General features: G+C 51.2%; 6 protein-coding genes across 6 annotated transcripts; 4 read left to right on the top strand and 2 right to left on the bottom strand.

Moving 5' to 3' along the window:
• Window positions 1-140: 140 nt before the first annotated feature.
• On the top strand, window positions 141-3074 carry B0T23DRAFT_325470 (uncharacterized protein; the record flags this gene model as incomplete). The annotated part of the gene is made up of 1 exon (XM_062835512.1): window positions 141-3074. The coding sequence occupies one exon, from the start codon at window positions 141-143 to the stop codon at window positions 3072-3074; it is 2934 nt and encodes a 977-aa protein (XP_062688603.1).
• A 1429-nt stretch (window positions 3075-4503) lies between these two features.
• B0T23DRAFT_239972 (ribose-phosphate pyrophosphokinase) lies at window positions 4504-6335 on the bottom strand. Its single transcript, XM_062834021.1, has 2 exons — window positions 5892-6335; window positions 4504-5830 (listed from the first exon to the last, which is right to left on the bottom strand). The coding sequence occupies exons 1-2, from the start codon at window positions 6148-6150 to the stop codon at window positions 4632-4634; spliced, it is 1458 nt and encodes a 485-aa protein (XP_062688602.1). The 5' UTR covers window positions 6151-6335; the 3' UTR covers window positions 4504-4631.
• Window positions 6336-7073: 738 nt separating this feature from the next.
• Window positions 7074-9090, top strand: B0T23DRAFT_239953 (XPG domain containing-domain-containing protein). The gene is made up of 2 exons (XM_062834019.1): window positions 7074-7412; window positions 7470-9090. Exons 1-2 carry the CDS (start codon window positions 7189-7191, stop codon window positions 8968-8970), a joined length of 1725 nt encoding a protein of 574 aa, XP_062688601.1. The 5' UTR covers window positions 7074-7188; the 3' UTR covers window positions 8971-9090.
• Window positions 9091-9393: 303 nt separating this feature from the next.
• Window positions 9394-10793, top strand: B0T23DRAFT_239960 (Deoxyhypusine hydroxylase). The gene is made up of 2 exons (XM_062834020.1): window positions 9394-10134; window positions 10224-10793. The coding sequence occupies exons 1-2, from the start codon at window positions 9677-9679 to the stop codon at window positions 10738-10740; spliced, it is 975 nt and encodes a 324-aa protein (XP_062688600.1). The 5' UTR covers window positions 9394-9676; the 3' UTR covers window positions 10741-10793.
• B0T23DRAFT_388977 (uncharacterized protein) lies at window positions 10787-11743 on the bottom strand. The gene is made up of 3 exons (XM_062837781.1): window positions 11520-11743; window positions 11171-11405; window positions 10787-11112 (listed from the first exon to the last, which is right to left on the bottom strand). The coding sequence occupies exons 1-3, from the start codon at window positions 11632-11634 to the stop codon at window positions 11094-11096; spliced, it is 369 nt and encodes a 122-aa protein (XP_062688599.1). The 5' UTR covers window positions 11635-11743; the 3' UTR covers window positions 10787-11093.
• A 752-nt stretch (window positions 11744-12495) lies between these two features.
• Window positions 12496-19263, top strand: B0T23DRAFT_239937 (uncharacterized protein). Its single transcript, XM_062834018.1, has 3 exons — window positions 12496-12901; window positions 13034-13214; window positions 13265-19263. The coding sequence occupies exons 1-3, from the start codon at window positions 12724-12726 to the stop codon at window positions 18771-18773; spliced, it is 5868 nt and encodes a 1955-aa protein (XP_062688598.1). The 5' UTR covers window positions 12496-12723; the 3' UTR covers window positions 18774-19263.
• Window positions 19264-24050: the final 4787 nt, after the last annotated feature.

The following is a 24050-nucleotide window of genomic DNA, read 5'->3' as shown; positions in this document are numbered from 1 at the left end:
TTCGTTCGTTCGCACCTGACGCCTCACCCACACTCCTTTTCATCACCACCAATCGGCAATTTAACAGCAACCACAACCACAACAATAACAGGAACGAAACCAACAACACACCCTTTCAAAAGCAAGCAACCACCAATCAAATGCCAACCTACCTCTGCCACGGCTTCCGCTGGCAGCGCCGCTCCATCCGCGTATACACCGTCGTACAAGACCTCGACGACGTCTCGCCCGAGTGGCTGATTCGGCCCACCAGCTCGCGCTGTCTCCTGCAGAGTTTCTATAACTTGTTTGAGTTCTTGCCTTATTGCTCGCCGCATGAACCTGAGACTTGGGATAGTAATGAAGACGAGGATGAGAATGAAGATGAGGATGAGGGGGATAAGTCTGGGGAAGAAAATGGGGAAGACAATGATGGGCAACGAGGAGTAGTGGCAGTACCGGATAATCGTGGAGAGAGAGGGAATGAGGAGCAGAGGACCCAGTGGCCGAAGCGAAAGGAGAGTCTTGGTGTGCTACGGGGTCATGGATCCGAGGGGACTATGGGAAAGGAGATGGGAAAGGGGATGGGAAAGGAAAAGAGAGAGATCACCGCCATCCCTGTGGGCAGTAACAACAGGTCGTCGATAAGTCGTACCCGTACCATCAGCCGCAGTCCAAGTCTGAGACTTCCATTGCAAGGCGCACGAACCCCGTCCAGGACGCGCCTGCAAGCTGCCGCCGCCGCAACTACTCCTACTACTCCTACTGCTCCTACTACTGCCACCACCACCACATCCGCCCCAGCCTCATCGAGAACTCCCAGCACCGTGGGAGTTTCTTCAGCAGAAAAAGGCCGAAAGGGCAAGAGAACGGGAGGCAGCAGCAGCAGCAGCAGGAGCGCATCCCACAGCCCCAACCGCAAAAAAGACGAGCTGAGCGCCCAACGGTGGTCAGCAGTCAAAGTTCTCGAGGAGTACGACCCAAACAACCTCGACGAAGTCTCGCGGCCTTATGCTTACGTGGCCGATCACGTGGTGCGCGTGGATGGAGCGGCGGATATCCTGGCGGAAGTAAGGCGGTACGAAGAGCGGATGCAAAGGCTGAGGCTGAAGCTGAAGGGGGCGGAGGAGAGAGCAGGGGAACGGGATCCCAAGGCTAATCGTAATAGCGGCGGGAGTGGAGGGAGTGCGGAATATCATGATGCTCTCGAGCACCTTGAAGAAAGCGCAAAGGAGAAGGAAGAGACCTGGATTGAGCAACTTCGCGATGAGCTCCAGCGTGGAGAAGAGATCAAGTGGTACGTGGTTGTCAACGGGGATGAAGAGCGCAATTATTCGAATCCGAGTGACTCCGACGATGAAGATGAAGATGAAGACGAGGACGAGTACGAGTACGACGAGTCGGAGGAACTCTCTTCCTCTGAGATTACCTCTAACTACGGGACCTCCTACCGCTACGACACCACCGAAGACTTACTGAGCGCCTCAAAGCACCCCTCCCTCGCCGCGTATCCACCATCCGAAGGCCGACGATCTCCCCTCTCCTACACCGGATCTGGATCCAGGACTTCATCTCGCAGCGGACAATCAAAATCACGAAGCCAAAGCCGGAGTCACTCTCGAACTCGAACCCGCCACCGTAATCACAGCCGGCCGAGACACGGAAAGAAGATACGCAGACCGAAACCGACCAAAGAACAACGTCAACATCATGCACAGTATACACTCCAGCAGGAACTCTTTGAGAGGAATGACTTGCGGGCTTCTTCAACAACTCCAACTCCAACTCCCACTTCAGCGACGACGACAATGGCCACAAGCACGAGAGGGACAACGCCAACAGCCGGACAAGCACCACCACCACCACCACCAACGGCTATATCTATGAGGAACACAGGACCGATCATCAAAGAAGGGGCAGCCAGACGAGTAGTGAGCGAGGGAGAAATCCATCCAGCCTTACGAGGGCAAGCGAGAAAGTCCGAGATACCGATTATCATGGTTACCCCTACGAGGTCGACGTTTCCTGATGAGACTGAGACGGAGACGGCTGGAGCTGTCGGTGAGAAGCGAATGGTAGAGCAGCCGCAACAACCCCAACCACAACCGCAACAGCAGCAGCAGCATCACCAGCAACAACAGCCACAACAGCCGCAACCACAACCACACCCCCAACAGCAACAGCACCACCAAATCGACCAAATAGAACCAGGACCCCGACGCGGCTCCACCGCAAGCGCCAACCCGGACATGGGAATAATAACATCCACCACCGTCCCCCTAACAAGCAGTTTCTCCCTCGACACCAGCCCCTCCAACGTTCCCACTCCGACCATCATTCCCACCGGCCTCACTCTCAAACCTCCCAAGAAGAACTCTACCCTTCCCACCATCCCCACCATTTCCACCGCTTCCCTTGTACGAAACAGGGGAAACAGACACAGCAGCAGCAACACAGGCAACGGCAGCAAACGAAGTTCCCTCACCACTTTACGGTCCCCCTCCTCTTGGTCCTGTCTAAGTCTTCATCTCGGTCACAGTCACCACTCAGATAAAGACAAGGATATCACCCGCAGCAGCAGCGGTGAGGGTGAGGAAGAAGAAGAAGAAGAAGAAGTAATCCCCCCGCCTAGACCGTCGCCTTCGCCTCCTATTCCCATTTCTCTGAATTTGAATCCTATGGGGTCATCATACTCGTATGAACCCGTGTCGACATTACCGCCTAGACCGGCGCCGGCGCCGCCTGGCTCTAAGCCTGTATCACGCGGTGGACAAGCTGAAACTGGATCAAATAATAAAGTCCCCACGGCGCCGTCGTCGCCGGTCGTGGTCAAGATTAGTGCTGGGCCTGCTGGGCCTGCTGAGGCACGGAGACTGGATACAAAGGCGCAGGGACAAGCGGCGGCGAGCCCAGTTGTAGGGCAGTATGCGAGTATGATGAGTAGGACGATGCCTACGCGGAAGGGGAACAGTGGAAACAGTGGAAATGGGAATGGGAATGGCAATGGCAACGGGAAGGAAAGTCGGAGGAGTAGGAGTAGTGGGAGTTTGAGGAGGTTGTTTCAGCGGGCTAGTGGGAAGGAGGGGTGGATTTGATTACTTTGGGGTTTACACCAAAAGCGGGGGGGGGTTGGATCAAAGAGAGGGGAAGAAGAGAGTAAGTATGTAATGCATGATGGGGAAGACGGAAGAAAAGAGAAAAGATATATAGACGTAGATGTTGAAAGAGTAATGTCGAAGGAAGGAAGGAAGGGATGTGAAGAAGAAGATTACCTATCATCAAAACGAAACAAAAGAACGGTTACAAGCCTACCTAGGTACTGTTACACTAGATCATATCTTGATGTGAAACTCGCATCGATTGACAACGATATTGTTTTTTTTTTGTTGTTTTTTCCCTATAGAGTACCTACCTACCTACCTAGTGAATCACACAAAAGGAAGTCTGATTGATCTCTCTTCAAGTTGGGCTTCAGGGACGACGGAGGATTAGAATTCCAGGTGAGATGGAAGGACCAGATAGATCTCCCTCCCTCCTTCTCTGTCGAAGAGCGGTAGAAGATGGAGGAGAATAGGTAAGTAACAAGTCAAAACCTAATATCATTCCATGGAAGACATTCAAAGTAATTCCGTTGAATGCAGTTCATGACTTCCTCTCGGTACTTGGTTGATGGCTACGGTTTATAAATTCCATCTAAGACCCCTATAAAGCGTTTCTCTTACCACCTCCGAATCTGCTCCTAACTCGCTCTTGGAAGTAGGATGCTCTTCCCTTTTTGGTGTAGCTCGCTTTGCTTCGGTTCAAACAATATGCGAGAAGTGACTGTGGAAGCTTGGATGAATATGAACGATGAGTTGAGATGTTTTGTATTTCTTTATGCTATACTGAATGCCAGATACTGACTGAGTCTTCAGACGACATGTGTCCTACGATGTGTGAAACATCAGCACAGTCCGCCAGGCTTCGTGGTCAAATAACCGCCCACGAAAGCTTTTACGCGGACCAACTGAGCGTGATATCACTCTTACTACACTTGCTGAAACAAGTACGATTACATGAAAATGTTCCCAAGGGTTCTCTTGCATCATTGCCCACCAACCTTGCGGAAGTCAACTCGTAAAACGAGTCGGAACAACGAGCCTTCTATAATGGAAATTCTTTCTACCAACGCTCCGTTCAGAACCGTTCCTGGGATGGAAATCGACTCCGGCTTTCTCGAGTGAAAGCATCGCTGGATTTTGTTTTTGAGGGCAAGGGAAGGAAGGAGGAAATGATGACTCGTTTTTGCTGACTGACGTCAAGCAAGGCGAGGAGGTAGAATAGTGGTAAGCAAACGAACAGAAAAGAGGGAGAGGGAAAGAACAAGCTGCGCGGCGAACCACACAACAACCGAGCATATGATGTCAATTGGGGTATCTGACTGCTCGTTCCAAAAGGTCTCCAAAGACGCTTTTTCCCGCTCCGAAATGTCAAGACGACAAGTGGTCTTGCGATACCTGAAATCACTCTAACGCCACGCTTGTAATCCGAGTCTCCCAACATACCTGATGATAATGTGCTTTCGTAAACAAGGTGCAACTCAATGCCCTATGAAGCCTCTGTGATGCGTCATAAAAAAAAAAAAAACCAAAGAAAAACATAACCATGCGATATTACTCCATTATGTGCTGGAACAAAGGCGAGATCGACTCGCCATAGTGGTTCCGACGAATTGCTTCCGCAAGGAGATACGACAAGTCAAGCACGGTCAGTTTGCTGGCGTTGCGAGCCTTTTCCTCCGGAATGGGGTAGCTGTTTGTCACGAGGATGTGATCAATGCAGTCACAATCCTGCAACTGCTCCAGGCAGTCAGCACCAAAGACGGCATGGGTGGCAATGCAGTAGACCTTCTTGGCCAGACCGCGCTTGACCACCGTCTCGGCAGCAGCGATCCAAGAACCAGGCTTGTCGATCATGTCGTCAACGATAAAGACGGTGCGGTTCTTGACGTCTCCGACAAGGGTGACCATGTGCTCCACCTTGGGGTCCTTCAGGATCTCCTCTTCCTCATCCGAACTTTCAGCTGCATCACCCGAGCCACCGAGGGCGGCGTGGTGCTGAGGAGCGAAAAACGACGAAGCGTGCGACATGGTCATCGGGTCGTCTCCAGCGACACTGGTGGCTGCAGAGACGGCCGGCGACTCAAAGTCATCCGGAACGATGTGGCCTTGGACAAGACGAGCCTGTGTAACCTCGTGCGCACGCTGGTCATTGTACTCGACGCCGTCCTCGCCTTCCTCGTCAACACCGTCCAAAGCCGAGGTCGAAGAACGCAGGCGAGACGGCAAAGACTTGGCGCTGTGCATAGACGATCCATTGGGACGGCGCGCGGGGCTTGCAGTGCCTGCAATAGGCTGGGTGATGTTGCTGACTGAGGGCTCCTCATGCTCAACTGCCTCGTTGACCTGCTCGCCGATGGGGTCCAAGACAGCATCAATGGGGTTGAGAAGCATGCTACCAGTCATGTTGCCATTGCCTCTCTTCTTGTCGGTGGTGACCATGCCAAAGTTCAGCTTGAGAGCGTCGGCAAGCGACGTGACGCGCTTGGTGCCACCGGCGTTCTTGGACACGACGACAGCCTCTTTCCAATCGGGGACGTTTTGCCTGATCCAGCGGGCAATAAGAGGCTCGGCGTGGAGGTTGTCGACGGGGCACTTGAAGAAGCCCTGCATCTGAGAAGCGTGCAAATCGACCGTGATGATGTGCTTAACACCAGCAACGCCGAGAAGATTGGCAAGCATTCTCGCAGTGATGGCACCGCGGTGCGACTTCTTCTTAGACTGGCGACTGTAGGGGAAGTATGGCAGGACGGCTAGAAGGGGGGCCTGGTCAGCCTTCACACTGGATGGATTGCTGTTGAGCGGCAGACATACCAGTGATCTTGCTGGCAGAGCCTCCCTTGCATGCAGAGATCATGATGAGCAGCTCCATGATGGTGTCGTTGATCTTGGGGCTACCCGACTGAACGACAAAGACATCCTTCTCGCGGACGCTAGTGAGGATGCGCACGCTCGTCTCTCCATTGGAAAACTGGGTGAGCTCAGCATCGGCTGGCGTCATGCCCAGGTTCTCGCATACTTTGCCGGTGAGGGCCGGGCACGAGCTGCCCGAAAAGATGAGGGTGCCGCGCATTGTGAAAAGGAAAAAAAAAGAAAGAGAAAAAGAGTGTTGGTGAAGTCGGGGGAAGAAAAGTTGGGGAGCGGGATTTGAAGGGAGGAAATCCAGTTTCTTTTTTAGTTTTTTGGTTTTTTTTTTTTCTCAATCCTGTCCTCGTGCCCCGCAGCGATTCAGGTAAAGGTGGGTCCAATGGCTGAAAGGAGGGACCTAAGGGAAGGATCTGGATCTCCCTCCCAGCCCCAGGCCGATGTCGTCTGCCGTTTTTTTTGCCATTTTCCCGTACAATTGTCGCAGCTTGCAGTCAGTGCGGCCCTGACAGTCTTGATAACCTAAGATAAGCATACAGTGTGCAGACATAGAGGTACTATTCGTTCTATTAGGTCTATATCTCATCTGAAATCATACAACAACCACTGCGAACATAACATTTCGGAAAAGCATGATTACAATGGGAAATCTTCAATGGCCAGATAAAGTCTTATCTGAAGCGTGTTCTCTTGGGAACCGGGCCGCATGGCTGTGAAAAGGCAGTGGAATCCAGGCGGCAACGATGCCTACCGCGTTCCCTTGCTCCTTGCACTCTTAACGGCCAGCTTCATTATGGAAGGTATAGGAGCACCGTCATTGCCAAGCACCACTTCGTTTGTGGATAACAGAAACTCTACGGGAAGTGATAAAACAACAAACACAACTAAATCGATACGTTGTCGAGAAAGAATGCCAACACCATGGAATCCCACAATCAACAAAGAGAATGCCGAACTCCCATTCGCACTGTATGCCAACTTCACCTCAAAACACCACACACCAACGCTTCAATGAAACCAGCTGCGATTCTGATGTTTGGACGTTTCAACTACCTCACCTCAGACAATTATTTGGCAAGAGATCCTTGACATCTCAAACCCCCATCCCCTTCACGGGTCAAATTTCCACCCAGCAACGCCTCCTAACGGAGAGCCATTCCAAGAGGAACCTGAACCCATCACACCCCGGGATCGCGCACACAAAAAACCAAGCGGCGAACGAGCTTCTCTAAATCACCAGACGAATATGGGCATTCCACACCTCAGGAAACACCTGGAGCCTTATGCGCAGCGAGGCGCAATCCAACCAAGCAGTCTGGTCATTGACGGGCCTGCACTTGCATATCACATCTTGAACCTGTGCCGAATAAAAACTATCAAGAATAGTCCCTTTGAGCAACCAACCTATGAGCTGCTAAGTCGAACTACCCTTGAATGGCTTGACCGGGTCAGATCGTGCGGCCTCACCATGTAATTCGTACTCCTCGGCCCAAACTCTCCCAGTAGCATACTAATGTTCGCCCAAAGTTCGAGGATATTTTTCGATGGCTATCTTCCCACGTCCAAGACGCATGAGCGGACCAAGAGGCTCATGAAAACCTCCAAGGAATTGCAGGGCTTTCATAGAAAACACGTAAACGGACTCGCGCACGGCCGCCCCGGCTGGAATTCCAACAGGAAAGTCGGCCTGTTTCCCGAGGCTCAACCGAGTCAAAACGGAGTGAGCCCACCTCCACCGGCCTTCTTCGTTCCGTCCATCATCGATACTCTGAGACAGTCGGAGCATTACGCCTCGCAAACAACGGTGGTGCCCGGAGAGGCCGACGTGTTCTGCGCCCAGTATGTCCGGGAACATGGCGGGACAGTTCTGACATCTGATTCGGACCTGCTCGTACACAATTTGGGCCCCAACGGTAGCGTTGTCTTCTTCTCGGATATAGAATGCAATCCGGCCGGCACAGAGATCACGGGCTTGCAATTCAAGAGTGCCGACATTTGTGAACGTCTCTCTCTTCAGCCTGAGGATGGCCTTTCGTGTCTGGCATTCGAGCTCGTGATGGACCCACACATCACGCTTGAGCAAGCAGTCTCGAAAGCCAAGAGCAAGCACTCGGTCGTCGCGTATCCCGGCGCGCACAAGGAGTTTACTGAGCAATATCTCTCCCCTGAAACGGCGTCTCAGATCCCGGTCGAAGCATCCGTCACGTTGGACCCCCGGATATCAGAAATCGTTCTTCGGTGTCGGGACGAGAAACCGGCCATGTACCTTCCTTTCCTCTTGGACTCTCCAACTCGAACTAGTGCGTGGGAATCGAGCAAAGACATCAGGCAGCTGGCATACGCTATCCTACAGACAGTCACTGGATCACCAATACCGACGGTTGCCGAATTCAGGAGGCTTGATCAGCCGTCAGCAGGGACACCTGTCAAGGTGCCGCCTATCTCGGAGGTCGAGATGGACGCAGCTGTTCTTGAGGATGTTTTGTCATCGATCATCAAAGCCGTGAAAAAGCCCAAGGCAGTTTGGATGACACTATCGGTCTACCAAGACATTGTCATGACCACCAGCCAAGGGAAGGTCCAACCACTCAGTTTAAAGGTACTCCAGCAAGCAGTTGACGAGAAGCTCGACACCACGTCTTGGGAGTCTGTACACTTCCTTGCGCAGTGTCAAGCGACTTACTACTCGCTCAGGATGCTACAGCAAATCATGGAACACGCCGCTTCTCAGGGTAAGGGCCTATCGCCCGCCTTGAAGGAATTGCAAGACTGTTTGACCAAGCTTCCTTCTCTCCCGGATTTCCCCACCATCTTCAACTTCCCAGAGATGCTCCAACTGATCATCGACAACAAGGGACTGTCCTGCTTGACCAAGATATGCGCCGACCAGGATGATATGGTGCCGCAGCTGGAGGCCATCATGCAACCCAAGAAGCAACCAAAGTCGAACAAGCGGAAGAACTCGCAAGAACCTGAGGCAAGGCCGCGCTCCAACAACCCATTTGCGCTCTTGGATGCAGAGTGCTAATCAGTCCTCAAAACACTTCAACATAGCCCGACGATATACCCATGCCAAAGAATCTTGATGGAGACCAACCGCAACCTATCTCCCGCGCCAGCTGGATGCTGCTTGAAGTTTGCCATTTGCCGGTTGAAAGTCACTCCTAATGTTATTCTATACCCATCCCTCGAGTGACGAGTGACCTTCCAGAAGCTTTTGCCCATCCGAGATACATATGTACAGGCACCCTTGCCAAGCAAAACCACAATGTGTGTGACTGTGCCCCTGGCTGCGATGGAACCCTGCTGGCCAAGAGGTTCCAGGTTCCACCAAAAAAAGGCTCTTATCGTTATCGTGCCTAGCAAATGCCCCTCTAAAAATTTTAGCACCCCGCCGCCAAAGTCCCTGGAGCCCTGGGGCCTGGGCGCATGGCAATTCGTAGTGTACCTACGTACCTAGTGAGACGCCCTGCCCGGCGTTGCCCCTCGCAGCAGGTGATTCCGTCCAGTCTCAGATCGCTGTTTTCTTATCAGATCTTTTACACACGAGTCCATCGCCGCCGTCGTCCTCCTCCAGAGTCCTCCCCGTCCTGTTTTCTGATTCAAATCCATACATATTCCACCCTCTTAATCCACGTCCCCTGCTCTGTCTTTTTGGTCCGTTTATTGGGCAATTCCAAAAGAAAAACCAATTTTCCCAGCAACAAGTTTGACAACACACACTCACATACACAATGTCAGCCACCATCGCCAGCCTGCGCGAGAGTCTCTGCTCCGAGACGATTCCACTGCCCATTCGCTTCCGCGCCCTCTTCTCACTCAAGCACCTTGCCGTCCAAAACAAGGGCACCGCCGACTCGCTTTCCGCCATTGACGCCATCGCCGCCGCCTTTGCCTCCCCCTCGGCCCTGCTCAAGCACGAGCTGGCCTACTGCCTCGGCCAGACGGGTAGCGATGCCGCCATCCCTCACCTGACGCAGGTGCTCGAGGACCTGCAGGAGGATCCCATGTGCAGACACGAGGCGGCCGAGGCGCTGGGCGCGCTGGGCAACGCTCAGAGCTTGGGCGTGCTTCAGAAGTACCTTCATCGCGAGGGCGAGGACGTTTCTGTCAAGGAGACGTGCGAGATTGCTATTGATAGGATAGAGTGGGAGAATTCGGAGGAGAGGAAGCAGGAGAAGTTGCGCCAAAGGTACATTCACATTGATCCATCATATTTCTGTTCTGTTCTGGCATTCTTTCCATTTGGTGTGCTAACCGCAGAAAACTACCTTTTTCCAGTGACTTTGCCTCGGTTGATCCCGCCCCTCCCATGCCCGAAGAAGACGAGAAGCAAACGGTCGAGACGCTCGAGAAGAAACTACTGGACACTTCGCTCCCTCTCTTCAAGAGATACCGCGCCATGTTCGCCCTCCGCGACCTGGCCTCTCCTCCCGACCTGCCGACTGCCGTTCCCGCCATCCTGGCCCTGGCCAAGGGTCTCAAGGACGAGTCCGCCTTGTTCCGCCACGAGATCGCCTTTGTGTTTGGACAGCTGTCGCACCCGGCTTCCATCCCGGCCCTGACCGAGGCCCTCAGCAACCTCGACGAGGTCAGCATGGTCCGCCACGAGGCGGCCGAGGCTCTGGGCAGTCTTGGTGATGAGGAAGGGGTCGAGGAGACGCTGCTCAAGTTCCTTCACGACAAGGAGAAGGTCGTTCGCGAGAGTGTTATTGTTGCGCTGGATATGGCCGAGTTTGAGCAGAGCGGCCAGGCTGAGTACGCGTTGATACCCGAGGTTGCTAGCAAGGCGTCGTAAAAGATGGGACTGGAGTTTCTGATGTTGTTGTTTCGTTCATTGCTTGTTTTTTTTTTTTTTTTTCCTGAGGCGAATCATGGATGGATGGAAAGGTATCTCAAAAAGTTTATGCGTCTTTCTCTCTCTCAGGAATATACCAATGCGACTGATTTTCGGTCCTGACAAAAAAAGGGGTATCGTTGTTGTAGTTGTAGCAGTTGTAACAAGGCAAAGCCGTCGTCACTAAGGCTCGGCTTGCCAATGCTGGTGCTAGTAGCTGTTTCATTATATGTCGTTTGATCCAGACCAAACCGAAGCGACCTAAACAGCATTCCCAAGTTCGTAAATCCAATTGCAGCAGGCAATCTTTGCACTCAGTTGTTGACCGACCATCTGTGTTGTACTTCGGATTAGCACAGGGACAAAAAAGCAACCGCCCGGAGTCGCATACCTCTCTCCGCAGTCGCAGTTGTAAAGAATTGTTGAGCCTTCGTCGGCGCTTCGCTGCTGAACTTCCGAGTAACGGATACCGCGCTTGCCGCACTTGGGGCATTCCGTGTTGGAGTCGATTCTCTCCGTGTTGAGCTCGTGTCTTACGACGGTCTGGACGATATCCAGCTTCTGGCGCAAAAGCGAGGGGAAATCGGACGGCTTGGACTTGGTCACGACGGTTCTGGAGGGGCGATCTAGAATGGGACAAAAAAAATGGTCAGTTTGTTTATATTGCAATCTTCGGACAAAAGATTCCTTTTCGAATACTGTCTTCTAAAGGATAATGACTGGGTAAATTGAATGCGCACCTCTGTTTTCGGCACCGCAGCATTCGCAGTGAAGAATGTTCTTTTCGCTGCCCTTGGAGACGGGCAAGAGGTTGCCGCAGTCTGTGCAGAAGATGAGGGATCCGATGGCTGCCATTGTCGTTTATTTTTGGTTTTGTCGGGTGTGGTTGGATGTCGTCGGTTTGGATAAGTTTTCTGTTGTTTCTCGCAGTAAACAATTCGCTTGGAAGGGACCGGACTTGAAGATTTACAACGGGCCTGCACGGAGACGATCAATGGCACGGCAAACCATGGCAATTGATTGGGCGCGCAATGGAACATTCCACTGGGGGACCCTCCTGGTTTGCTTCCTGGCAGGCAACCTAACTTGCTTGGCAGCGAACAATGAAAGCCGGGGCAGGCTACAGGTACCTACTTTAGCATGCCCGGGCGATGACGAGTGACGGCGGAAGGCACAACCGCAACAAGGGAACCATCCATCCACGCTGATGACACGGCAGGTGGGACCAAGGGAATCTGCCAGGCCCCATACCCAGCGCAGGCCGCGTGTTTCTGGCGCTGAGTTCAGTTAGCGTGACCGCGCGCCGTGCCAACCAAGCTCACAGGGCTGTCTGTTTCCCGTGTTGGCGTTGTGCGTTGTGCCTGCCCGCCCTGCTTTGCGGATCGGTCAAATCTGGGGAAACATTTGGATCCATTGGACTTCATTCCTTCCCTTGAATTCCAGTTTGGGTACAGTACCTGAACTTCACCTTCCTTGAACCTCAACATCGATCATACGTACTTACCTATTTCTATCTGTCTGTTGATCAGTCCCCTCACTCTCAGGTTCTGTTAGTTGTTGGTCCGAACACATGGAAGCGACGACATGGACATACTACCTGTGCCTGCAGCTTGATTTCCTCTTTTCCTCAACCACCATCATCCATCTCGTCTTCTCCAAGTCCGACGCGCCCAGGCCAACACACTGACCCGGGACAAAGGCCCCTCCTCCGCGACTACACGACTCCGCCGAAAGCAGTCGGTTCGCATGGCAACAACACCTCCGGCTCTCGTCTGAACTTTGGGCTCCGAGTCCTGACGTGCTGCTGCGTCTACTACTGCCGCTGCTGCTGCTGCTGCTGCTGCTGCCGCCGGTGCCCTCCGGCTGGGACGACACTTGCGCCGAATACACTCGACCATCCAAATCACCATGCGCTAATGCTGCTGTCAAAGTGATCAAGCAACAATGGCATACCAGCATCCACACCACCACAGCATGGATCCCAACGCCCAAGACTACCATGGCTCCCAAGGCGCGCCGGCGTCCTCATCGACGCAACAAGCTGGTGCATTCACGAGACCTTTTGCCCTCTACGAAGCTCTGCCCTATACGCCTTTCACCTCGATCGTGCCTTTTGACCCAAGTAAGATCAAACCATCCCAACTCTGAGACACTCCATGTTTGCTCCTCCCCCGTATATCGTCATGCCTATCTCCTCTCCTCTTCGTTCCAATATCGTCACTCTACTTCTAACCATTCATGTCTTCACCTCTAGGTATCTTGCCGACACCCTCGATCGGAGCTGCGTCGCCCGCCCCTAGCTTAATCGACCTCCTTAACACTCAGGACTTCGATGGCCTCAATCAAGAACTTCATGACACAGGTCCGAGCAAACGCGTTCAGCACACACTCAGTCAAGTCCAACACTTGATAGAGAGGGCGAATATCACAGAGTTGTACGTTTTGACGAGGAAGTGAGGAAGAGTCAGGACTGACCACCTCACAGCAAATTCAAGATCGGGCCGAAAGCGCCAACCAGCGGTACTTCTTCTGCTGTTGCCCCAATAGCCTCGTTGGCTTCTACACTATCTCCATTCTCAAAGATGGTTTACGAGCAAACGTCAATACCGTTCAGGTATCCAACACCAGATACCCCCGGCATGACCTCTACTGCAAATGTTCAGCAACAAAAGGTCGAGCGGACTACGCCCGTCCCCATCAAACAAGAGTCACCGGTTCCCCCACCGAAAGTCGAGCATAGAGCTGAGAGACATACTCCAACCAACACCCCGAAGAACCGCCAAGCGTACTCGCAGAACCGGGCCCGGTTTGAAATAGTGTTACCTACCAGGGCCGAACTGGAGAGGGCCCAGGCGGCTCTTCAAGCCACTTCGAGCCAGGGAATCGCGTCAAGTGAACCACCAGTCTCAACTCGGCCACCCATTTCTCAGCCTCCGCCTCAGTTTGCACCCATACAGCCGGCACCCCTTCAACCAGCACCACAGCAGCCTACGCTCTCGGCGCCTCCCGAGTTAGCTGCACCCGTGCCTCCGAAACGGCCTAGTGAAGAGGTAGCTGCTCCTGCTGCGCCGACTGCTGTTGTTAGTCCGACAAAATCGACCTCTCACCCCCCCTCCAACTCCCAACGACCAGCTGTTGCTATTGCTATTGAGCTGCCTCATGCGCCTACTTTTAACAAGAGTGAGTATATGGCTGTTCCCGATGAGCCTGACGAGCCGGTCAATCTTTCGGAGCGAAAACGGAAACGAGAAGACCTAGACGAGGAGCTATATGGGGAGAGCCTGGGTTTCCAGCAGCGAAGCAACGCTGCCCTTCATGATCTCAAAGTTTTCCTACAACAAGTATTCGAGGCGGAGAATTACGCTGTCCATCATCGTACATCGAACGAATGGGTGCTGCTAACTATTGATGGAGAAAGCACGCTATCTCCAGTGTGCCAGACCAAGGCCCAAACGCTATTGGCAAAGGTCATTTCGCTGAGCTGTTTTCACAAAGTTCCGCTCCAAGATCTTCTTCGCTTACTACGATTGTGCGAAAACGCCTTGAAGCAAGCCGATTCTCTAGAGATCAAGGTTGAGGAGTCATGGGCCCCCGCGGATGTTGATTCGTGGATCCAGCAGCTTCCTGCGTTAGAAACAGCTCTCAAAGCTGCCAGGACAGCACTACGCATGATGTGCGGAGGGCGTGAGGATAAACAGCTATACTCGGAGGATACAATCGATCAGTCACTTAATCTGTTCAAGAGGGTAATGGACGGTATTGTGATTCCGGTTGCCGAGTTGAGGAGTTCCGATAACACAGCAGAGCTCTTCAAGTTACTTTCTTCCCACAAAAAGAGGATCGCATCACTCTTCAACGACAGCCAAAAACTGTTTTCGCAGATGTCAGTACTTTTGACCAAGATTGACACATCAGATACGGTCACCAACACCCTGGAGTTTACGGCTTCACAACTGATTTTCCTCGAGACCGCTCACGCAGAAAGGGAGTCGGTTCTCGACACTCAAAAGTTTGATGGCTTCCGTCTTGTGGCTATGGATATGTTATCGCAGATCTTCCATTTGAATCCAGCCCAACGGCAAGGCATCTTTGACGAGATTCTGACATCGCTAGAAAAACTGCCACTGGGAAAGCGTGCTCGGACGTTCAAGTTGGTTGATGGAAGTAGCATACAGCCTGTTTCTGCATTGATCATGCGATTAGTCCAAACCAGCGCAGGACAGGTTGATGAGACCAAGACACACGGAGGCAAAGCTCTTCGCTCAGATGGTGATGATGAAGAGGACGAACTGGCAGGCGCAGTGACCAGTGGGAAGCAGCTGTCCTTTGTCATTCGTGATGAGGACCACGGCGCAATCCAACATTCCACTGCAATCCAGGAGCTTACCGTTCTTGCAACGCCCTTGATGGACACGGCGAAGCGGAATGCTTCTTATGTTGTCAACTTCATTGTAAACCGTGCGCTGACGTCTACCAAATCTGGCGATACTCCGTATCGTAACCTTCTCGATCTCTTCGTGGAAGACTTTACAACCTGCTTGGACAACCCAGATTGGCCGGCAGCCGAGCTTCTGCTTCGTCTGCTGAACTTCATGATGGTTAAACTCGTGGAGGGTGATAAGACAAGCGTTACCGCCAAGAACATGGCCCTTGAACTGATGGGCACCATGGGCGCTGCGATCTCCAAGCTTCGCAGTCATGTCCGGAAGACGGCGAATGCTTTGGATGCTAGGGATGCGGATGAACTGGGACTTTTCCTGTCGGATCTTGCTGCCTCGGCACTGGAGCTGCGATCACGCCCGGAAACCATGGTTGCTTGGGTTGGTCCATATCGGGCGACGTTGGAATGGCTCGAAAGCCGCTTCACCGAGGACCCACATCTCGCAAGCGCTATCAGCTTTATCATCTCGGATTGGGGCACAAAGGTTTGTGTTGGGTATGATTCTTGCGAAGATGATGACCGCGAGCGCGATCAAGAGTTTGGCAAACTGGCCTACAGATTGCGACAGATGATCCAAGACCGCCGATGGCTCTCGAACGAATACTCTTTTAAGAAAGTATCACCTAACCAGGCCAAATTGTCGTATTCCATTACATTGTTGCGGTCGCAATTATGCGAATCCTTCGGCGCAATTCTCAACATCTTGCTCGGTTCGATGGCTAGCGACCAGCCGACCGTCAGGAGCAAGAGTTTGAAGAGCATCAATCAGGTTCTGGAGACGGACCCGTCTATCCTCGATGGTGATTCTGTGGTGGTCCAGCTTATTCTGCGCTGCTCAAACGATTCGTCAACCCAAGTTCGAGACTCGGCACTTGGCCTTATCGGCAAATGTATCAGTATGAGACCAGAGTTGGAGACCAAGATGATCGGAACTGTGGTGGATCGCTTCATCGACGCTGGACCAGGAGTCAGGAAGCGGGCTATGAAACTTGCCAAGGACATCTACCTTCGAAACAAGAGCAAGGCGATCCGCAGCGCCATTGCAAACGGTCTGCTTCACCGTGTGCAGGACCCAGAGGAGAGCGTGAGGGACCTGGCTCGTCAGGTTATCGAGGAGATATGGTTTATTCCCTTTCAGGAGGGCGAGAACTCTGCATCATCTCAGATCTCCCTCTCGGACCATGTTGCCTTGATGGTTCAGACGGTCAAGCAAGGAAACGTGACCAATGTCTTGGACAAAGTCTTGCAGACTCTCTTGGCCCCGGATTCCAAATCTGCGGCGGCATCGTTGGAAGTCTGCAGAAAGCTGGTTGCAAGCATGTTTGAGCTGGTGGACAATCCTGAGTCGGGAGATTCGTCTGTTCCTTCGGGTCGCGATGCTCTAACCGTCCTTCAGATTTTTGCAAAAGCTGATCCGAGCCTTTTCACGTTTGAGCAACTTCGACTTCTCAAGCCTCATATCGACAGCATGAACAGCAGCGAAGACTTGGTTGTGTCGCGGGCGGTCGTTGTCATCTACAAACTAGTTCTCCCACAAGTCTCAAGCGTGCACAACGAATTCCTTACGGATGCTCGCAACAAACTCTTGCCTGCTGTTCCAAAGGTTACAAGGGTCTTGCTCGATGATATCGTGGCATGTCTCTGGATCATTAGCGAACGGTTAAACAACTCGGACAATCTCGCAAGACTCGTGTGCTCCAGTTTGGTAGCCATAAACCAGATGCGCGTCCAGAATCCGAACAAGCCCCTGGATGGAAAGCCGAGATTGCAATTTGAACGCTACTCGCTGATCGTGGGTATGATCGGCAAGCATTGCAATCTTGATAGCCATCTTGAGCTTTTCAAGCAGAAGCTTGGTCCTAAGATGACAGGGTCTTCGATATCAAAGCTTATGGTCGATATCGTGGTACCATTTGCGTCCCATATTCAACCTTTGGATGTGAGGAAAGCGGCACTCGACTCAGTTGGTCTGGTGTGCCAGTCCTCGCCTAGGAATTATGTGGCTGCCAATGTCTACACAACATTCCAGCAAGTCTTTGACGACCAGAATCCGGCGCTGGAATCGATGGTCTTGCGTTCTTTCAGGGAGTTCCTCTTTACGGAGGAGAAGAGATCTGAACAGGCTCCGGAAATTGCGGCTGGTGATGGCAAAGGCAAGAAGAAACGCGAGCTGACTGTGATCGGAGGCACAAACTACGATGATGTGGCCAGTGCGACGACTCATCGGTTCCTCAAGGAGATCATTCGTATTGCCACTGCGACACAGGACGAGCACGCTTTCTTGGCAGTTGAGGTCCTTGCCAGCATTAACCGTCAAGGTCTGGTTCATCCTAAGGAAACGGGCGTGACCTTCATTACCCTAGAGACTTCGTCTAACCCCCGTATCTCTGAGCTCGCTTTTCTGGAGCACAAGTCACTTCATGGAAAGCATGAAACCGTCGTTGAACGCGAATACGTCAAGGCGATACAGTCGGCCTTCGCGTACCAGCGCGATATTGTCAAGGATCCGCGTGGCGCGACAGTCAACCCGTTCACCCCCAAGCTGCATCTTATGATGGAGGTGCTCAAGATTAGCAAGTCGAAGAATCGTCAAAAGTTCCTGGAGAAGCTCTGCACTCAGGTGGACTTTGATGTGTCGAAACTCGAACTGACAGGTGAGGAACTCCCTCCTCACGTGCAATATGCCCGTTTCATCATCGAGAACATGGCCTTCTTCGAGTACATGACGGTAGGCGAGCTCCAATCCACCGTTTACACGATGGAGAAGCTAGTCACATCAACCGGGTCAACCATTGCTCAGATCATTGAGTCGGAGGTTTTCCAAGTCCGCATGGACGCTATTGACGGTCCCGCGCCTGAACCTGAGCCCACACCAGCACCTGCGCCCACATTTGGAGAGCAGCCTAACGAACAACTCATGACGTCTGTTCAGCCTGTCCAACCAACACTCCCCGATATCGACATTCAGCGCCTCCGCCAGTTGACAGCAGGGTCCATGATCCTCCTCGCCCTGTGGGAAGTCCGCACTTACCTCCGCCGGCTATATAACATGGGCACCAATCGCCGCGAGCAGAAGGCCAAAATCCAGGGCAAAGACCTCTCTCGGCCACCGGTCAAGGTCCAGGGCGTCACCGGCGACAAGGTTTGGGAGGAGATTGGTACTATCATGACGGGTCTCATTTCGCGCGAGCGCATGATGCAAACGTGCAAAGCGTTCGTGGAGCTCATGAATGTCGACAAGGAGTTCCTCGTTCAGGATGATGATGAGGACGAAGATATGATGGACCCCTCGACGCCGCCGAGCGGGGGTGAAGAGGATGACTACGATGAGGCAGGCCCAGCCGCCGGTCCCGGGAGAGGAAGAAAGAGGAAATCAAGTGCCACGGGTCCCAACGGATCACCGGCACCGAAGAGGAGAGGAAGGCCACCAAGAAGCAATTCCAAGGGGCCACAGGGGCCGCAGGGGCCGCCGAAGAAACGCGGCAGACCTAGAAAGAACCCGTTGCCCGAGGCGAGCCAACAACATGACGAAATGGAGGCGGACTGGCTCTGATATTCCTAGTTTGTGTTTTTTCTTATGGTCTGCATTGTCTTGTGGGGCGGTGGATCCATGACGGACAGAGGGATGCATTGCGTCGTTAACATAGGTATCTGGAGAGACGTTACTGGTGCTTTCCGCGACTTGCTTTTTGAGATCAAATGTTAGGTGGTTATCTCAATTCTCGGAGGTTAGTAAAATGGGCAGGCAAGGCGATAAATGGCGTAACGGGAAAGGTGAATGTTTATAACTTGACACCAGGGCAGGTATCAATGGGATCAATGGAAGTCACTTGCAGCATATTCATTACATAGCTCCTTCTATGTATACTTTTCTGGTACTGAGATGGGTTTCGGATCTTGCGTTCAAGGTGTTCACTCGAGGACTGAGATAGGACGATCAGCTTAAAGAATCCAGAGTTCATCGGTCTTAGATCTAAGAGGGCCTGGGAAGGAGTGAAGTACGTGACCAATTCAATCTCTTGAAGCAAATATGACCAATCAAGCATCGTTCACACCTTTGAATGCTTTGCTGTGTCTGGTTGTTTGCCGTAGTAAATTCAATCTACTCGCTCGAGCAAGGCTAGGCCACCGTAGTGCTTATATAGAGCCAAAATAGTGTCGATAAATCTAAGCCGGGTTTCTTTCTCTCCCACCCACGTAAGTATTCTATTTCTCTTTACGTTGAGAGTTAGCTGCCAAGTAATGACTTTCGTGTACTACCTTCTTACTACTATATACTTAAGAATTCATTGGGTATCCACGGGTTTCGTACCCCGGTGTCGTACCTGGTTCTGGCTTACGCACTGAAGTGGACTATACTGCAGTACTGTACTAATCAAGAGAAAAGGAGGAGGAGGAGGTTGTCGTTGTAGTTTATTACCTTGGTTGATTGAAAATTGGCGGGATGATGCAATGAGGTATTACGAGTGATTGCGAGGTAAGGTGCTCTATAGATTAATAAATATCTAAAAGGTACGAGTTCGACTATGAATGAGATGAAGAAGCTACTTACTATACATGCATAGAGGTACATATACACATACATACACATATACATACATACATATCGTGCGTGATTCAATGGCGCTCTTCTTGTTCTGCTATGTTAGATAATTAATAACTGACGATATCGGCGTTTAATTAGGTTGGCAGTTAGGTAGTTAACTATAATGATTAAGTATGTATCTGGTACTCGACGGGAGTCACTGCCCTCTTGAATACCTGATTTCCCCTTCTTCTTCTTTTTTTTTTTTTTTTTCTTTACCCCTTCTTTTTTTCTTTCTTTTTTTCTTTCTTGTTGTTCCTCCAAGCTATACTACTACGAAGAACCGACCGAGTGCATTCCATAATGAAGTTAGGACGGACAATAAGAGCAGCAGAACACATCCGATAGGACCGCGGTGATCGAGATTGGAGGGAAGTCTCCCCATTTGTAGTGCAATGGGAGATAGAATTGAATTTTCTTTTTTTTTTTTTTTTTCTTTTTTTTTTTCTTTTTTTTTTTTTTGAGATTTCAATAGTGCAGCATTTCACTGCACTACACTACGTTGTAGAAATGTTTGATTTCGTAAGTACACGCCCTCTCTCTTTCTCCTGTGGACTACTTAGATATTGTGCATGGTATCCTCGCTGCGGACCGAAGTGTGTGTGTGTTCAAGTGAAGTTGCAGTTCAGTCTATGAAGTCCTTGGTGCTACCACAACGGATATAATGGATGGATGATAAATCTTTGTTGTTGTGTCTGAAAGTACCTACAGCGGCCCCTTTCTTCTTGAGAGTACCTCTAGCAGTGGTCAACCAGGTGGCGAGTAACACCAACTGCACTTCCTGATCAAGTTTTTCGAATACTGACATTTTGTGTAGTGTAGTGTGGTGGTTGGTTGTTATCACTTGCACTTAAGCTATATATTGCCTATCATGTCACGAATGTGTTGAATCTAGAGATAACTCCGTTGCTCGTGTTGCAAAGTCCACTTGCCATTAAGTGCGCACGCAGTAATGTAGTGACATACCGCTCTTTTCCAGATTCTCTCACTGCACTCGATACGATCTTGCTCAAATCGTATTCTTTACCTACCTACCTACCTACCTACCTACCTACCTACCTATTTTTGGATACTTTGTTCCCAAGAAGCCATGCGACTCGTATCAACCGTATCAGTAAATTAGTCGAAGCCATTCAGGTCTATCCGGCGCTATACTTGTCTAGGTAGTCGAGGGAAACCGCATCTAGTGATGGAAAATCGGTATTGCTCTGTTCAGCCCTCGATCTGTACGTGGTAAGACTCCCCGTATTCAGATCGCTCGCTTAGGTACTTAGTAAGACCTGTTAAACCTTTTCGTATCTTCTTGAGTATCTACTGGATCTTGGTGTTTCTCATCGCGAGGATCCTCACTCTCTCTGACACGAGGTGATACTCTTGACTTGCAAAAAAAAACTTTTCTTCCCTCTTTCTTTTTTATTCTCTCTTTCTTTGTTTCTTTCCTTCTTTTTTTTTTTTTTTTTCTTTCTTTCTTTTTCTTTTTTGGCCTTCTATCTTCCCCGTCTTCTTCATGTGCTTCAAGGCTTCTTTCTCTTGTGTTCACCGGTCCGTTCATGTTGCCAACCTATTCAACTCCACACATATGGGTGGTTCTATAGGCAAAAGCAAGGAACGATGTCACAGCTGGTAATCCGGGGGCTTCGGTCATAGCACATGGCCTAGACCACATGCCGCATCGAAAATTACCTACTTATAGATATATGTGTATATATATCAGGAAAAGAAGGTCATGTGGTCAAGTGTCTTGCTCCTATGCTATTATACCCAGCGGGCACTAAAACCCCCCGTCCGTAACGTCTACTGATTACGGGAAGGATCCTGTTTTTTGCTTGAGTCGATAGGTATAAAGCACATTTATAGGAGTTTTTGTTTTCGGATTGTGACCTGGACCTAATCGAACAATCACTTATTCATTCCTTAGTCAGCAGCCACAAAGGAAGTAATGGGCACTTGAAGAATGATTGCATCTTAAGGGACCGAACGGGTACCGGGTGACCGGGTACCTTGCCCACCGTCACCTTGTAGTGTACCTACGTCTAATTGGTTTTCCATCTTATTCCAGGAAGTCCACCGTCTTTACGATGGCATTGGTACCCTTGACGCCGCCCTGCTGGACCTCGATGACATGTCGACCGACCGCAGCTTCTTCATGCCCCCTCCCCCCACCCTCTACTTCATCCCGAGACGGTGTAGATATTCCTTCCTTTTTGTATGTATTCCTCGAACAGACATAAGAGAATTGATGATGACTGCAGTATTTACCCCCAGAATAAATACAGTGCATGGCTTAGACCAAGCGCGAACACGTTTCCGTGCACGCAGTCATGGAGATTCCCGTCCCTTTCCCGTCCCTTCCCCACGAGACGAGACCCTCGTTCGTCGGTTACACTATGTAGTATCCAAAAGCATCTCGGCATTTGTAAGCCATCGCGCATCGCGGACGGCAATCGTAGTCTTCACGTGTAGTGTAGTGAAAACGGCAAGTTCCTTGCGCATTTTGTTTCTTAATCTCCGGCAGATCGACCTAAGCTAATATTAATCAATTCTCCGTGTGGCGTGGCCAGCAGGGGGGCTCTTACCGCTCGCGTGTTCCCCTGGACTCATTCATCCAAGTTCGGGTGTTAGTGCAGTTGCAGTTGCATTCAAGTTTATTTTAGTGCCATCTTTAGGTCACATACACTATAACAGACGGGTGGGTGAGACGGGTAGGCAACGGCGTAGCATTGGGGTTACCATGTGGAAAGGCATGGGGGCAAGGTAGCTATGTAGCGGTGCAGGGCGCTAGACTAGAGACAGAGGCCGCTGGGGGGGAATAAGCGTGCAACACAACATGATTGAAGTCAAAAACATCGAAACCGGATGTTCGCTTTCGAGGAACCAAGGTCAGCAAATATCCTATGGAGACCTCTCGTTAGGGTTCTCCTTGGACTAGTCCAGGCCATGTTTCTGATGTGGCCGGCCGGTCATCCCAATGCTCGCACAGACGATGAGTTAAAGGAGGAGTCGGAGAAGTGGACGGGTGTAAAAAAAAAAAAAAAAAAAAAAAAAAAAGACAGGCAGGAACAAATTGGTACTCATACTGAAGAAGAACGAAAAAGAAATCCATACCGGGTGCGGAACTACCCGGTGCCGCACCTTTGCTTCACTTTGAAGGTAACAGGGCCTTGATACACGCTTTACATACACTAGTATATAAGGACTGAATCGTGAATCGATGGTAACGTGAACCGCACCAAGTAGAGGTATTCAAGAAGCCATAATGGGACTGAGGAGCCGCGATTCCTGGCTTCTGGGCTCTGGACGACGAGGCTAGTAGTGTAGACTAGGAGTTGCCATGTGATTATTAGAATAAGGGGTGGATCAACGGATGTCTCACCCGCACCAAGCCTGTAGTGTAAAGAGCGAAGCACATTTGTCCGGCACCAACAGGCGAGCAGTTCGAAGGTGTCGATATCGAGATCTTGAAATAAGCTGGCAGATCGCGCGGTGTATGCTGAACTTCACCAGAAATAACAAACCGACAACCTCGCGAAGCAGGCAACGATTTGCATACCAAATAAGGCAAGTGGGTGGGTCATTAGTTCGACTGCTTGTCCATAACTCGAGCGAGAAATCTCCGATATCAAGCCGCACCTCTTAATGACCGTCCTCCATAATGAATCCACGCAAAAATATGGTCGCAGGCCGCTGTACTGTGCTGGACCCTACCAATATCTTTTTCAGATTCAGAAGGTGTTCGAGTTGCACACTGAAGTGCCTGCTTGGCAGCAAAGTACGCATGTACACGGTGTGTACTTTACGACCTGTCCCTCCGCCTTTTCGTCTCGCAAGGTTATGGCTGCTTCCAGCGGGAATCGCTACCAACCCCTCGGTAAAAGACAACGGGACTTGTTGAGTCATCCATGGCATTTAATCCGTGATGACCCCAGACCTGGCATACGATCCGAACGATACCGACGATTTGCGATACTGAGCCGAAGCAAAAAGACTGACCGATTGTTGTAGACATGGCTCCCATGCCATGGCTGGATCGTCCCAGATCCATCGGTGTCGATAGCAGACTGCTAAAAAGCAGACAGCAATGGAGGAGAGGAGCCCGTTGATGAGTTGGCAGATGACACAGAATGATCTTTAGAATTCTGGAGGGCGATTGGTGCTCGCAGCGTTCCTTAAGCGTTCCCCATCTGAAGTCCCATACGCCAGGAACAGGGTATGAACGGGTCGGAGCTCTCTCCGTGATGGAAACAT

Source organism: Neurospora hispaniola (assembly GCF_033458365.1).
Source record: "Neurospora hispaniola strain FGSC 10403 chromosome Unknown B0T23scaffold_9, whole genome shotgun sequence".
NCBI classification, from domain to species: Eukaryota; Fungi; Ascomycota; class Sordariomycetes; order Sordariales; family Sordariaceae; genus Neurospora; species Neurospora hispaniola.
The sequence above is the reverse complement of the archived record's forward strand: the minus strand, read 5'-3'. Positions and strand labels throughout refer to the sequence as shown.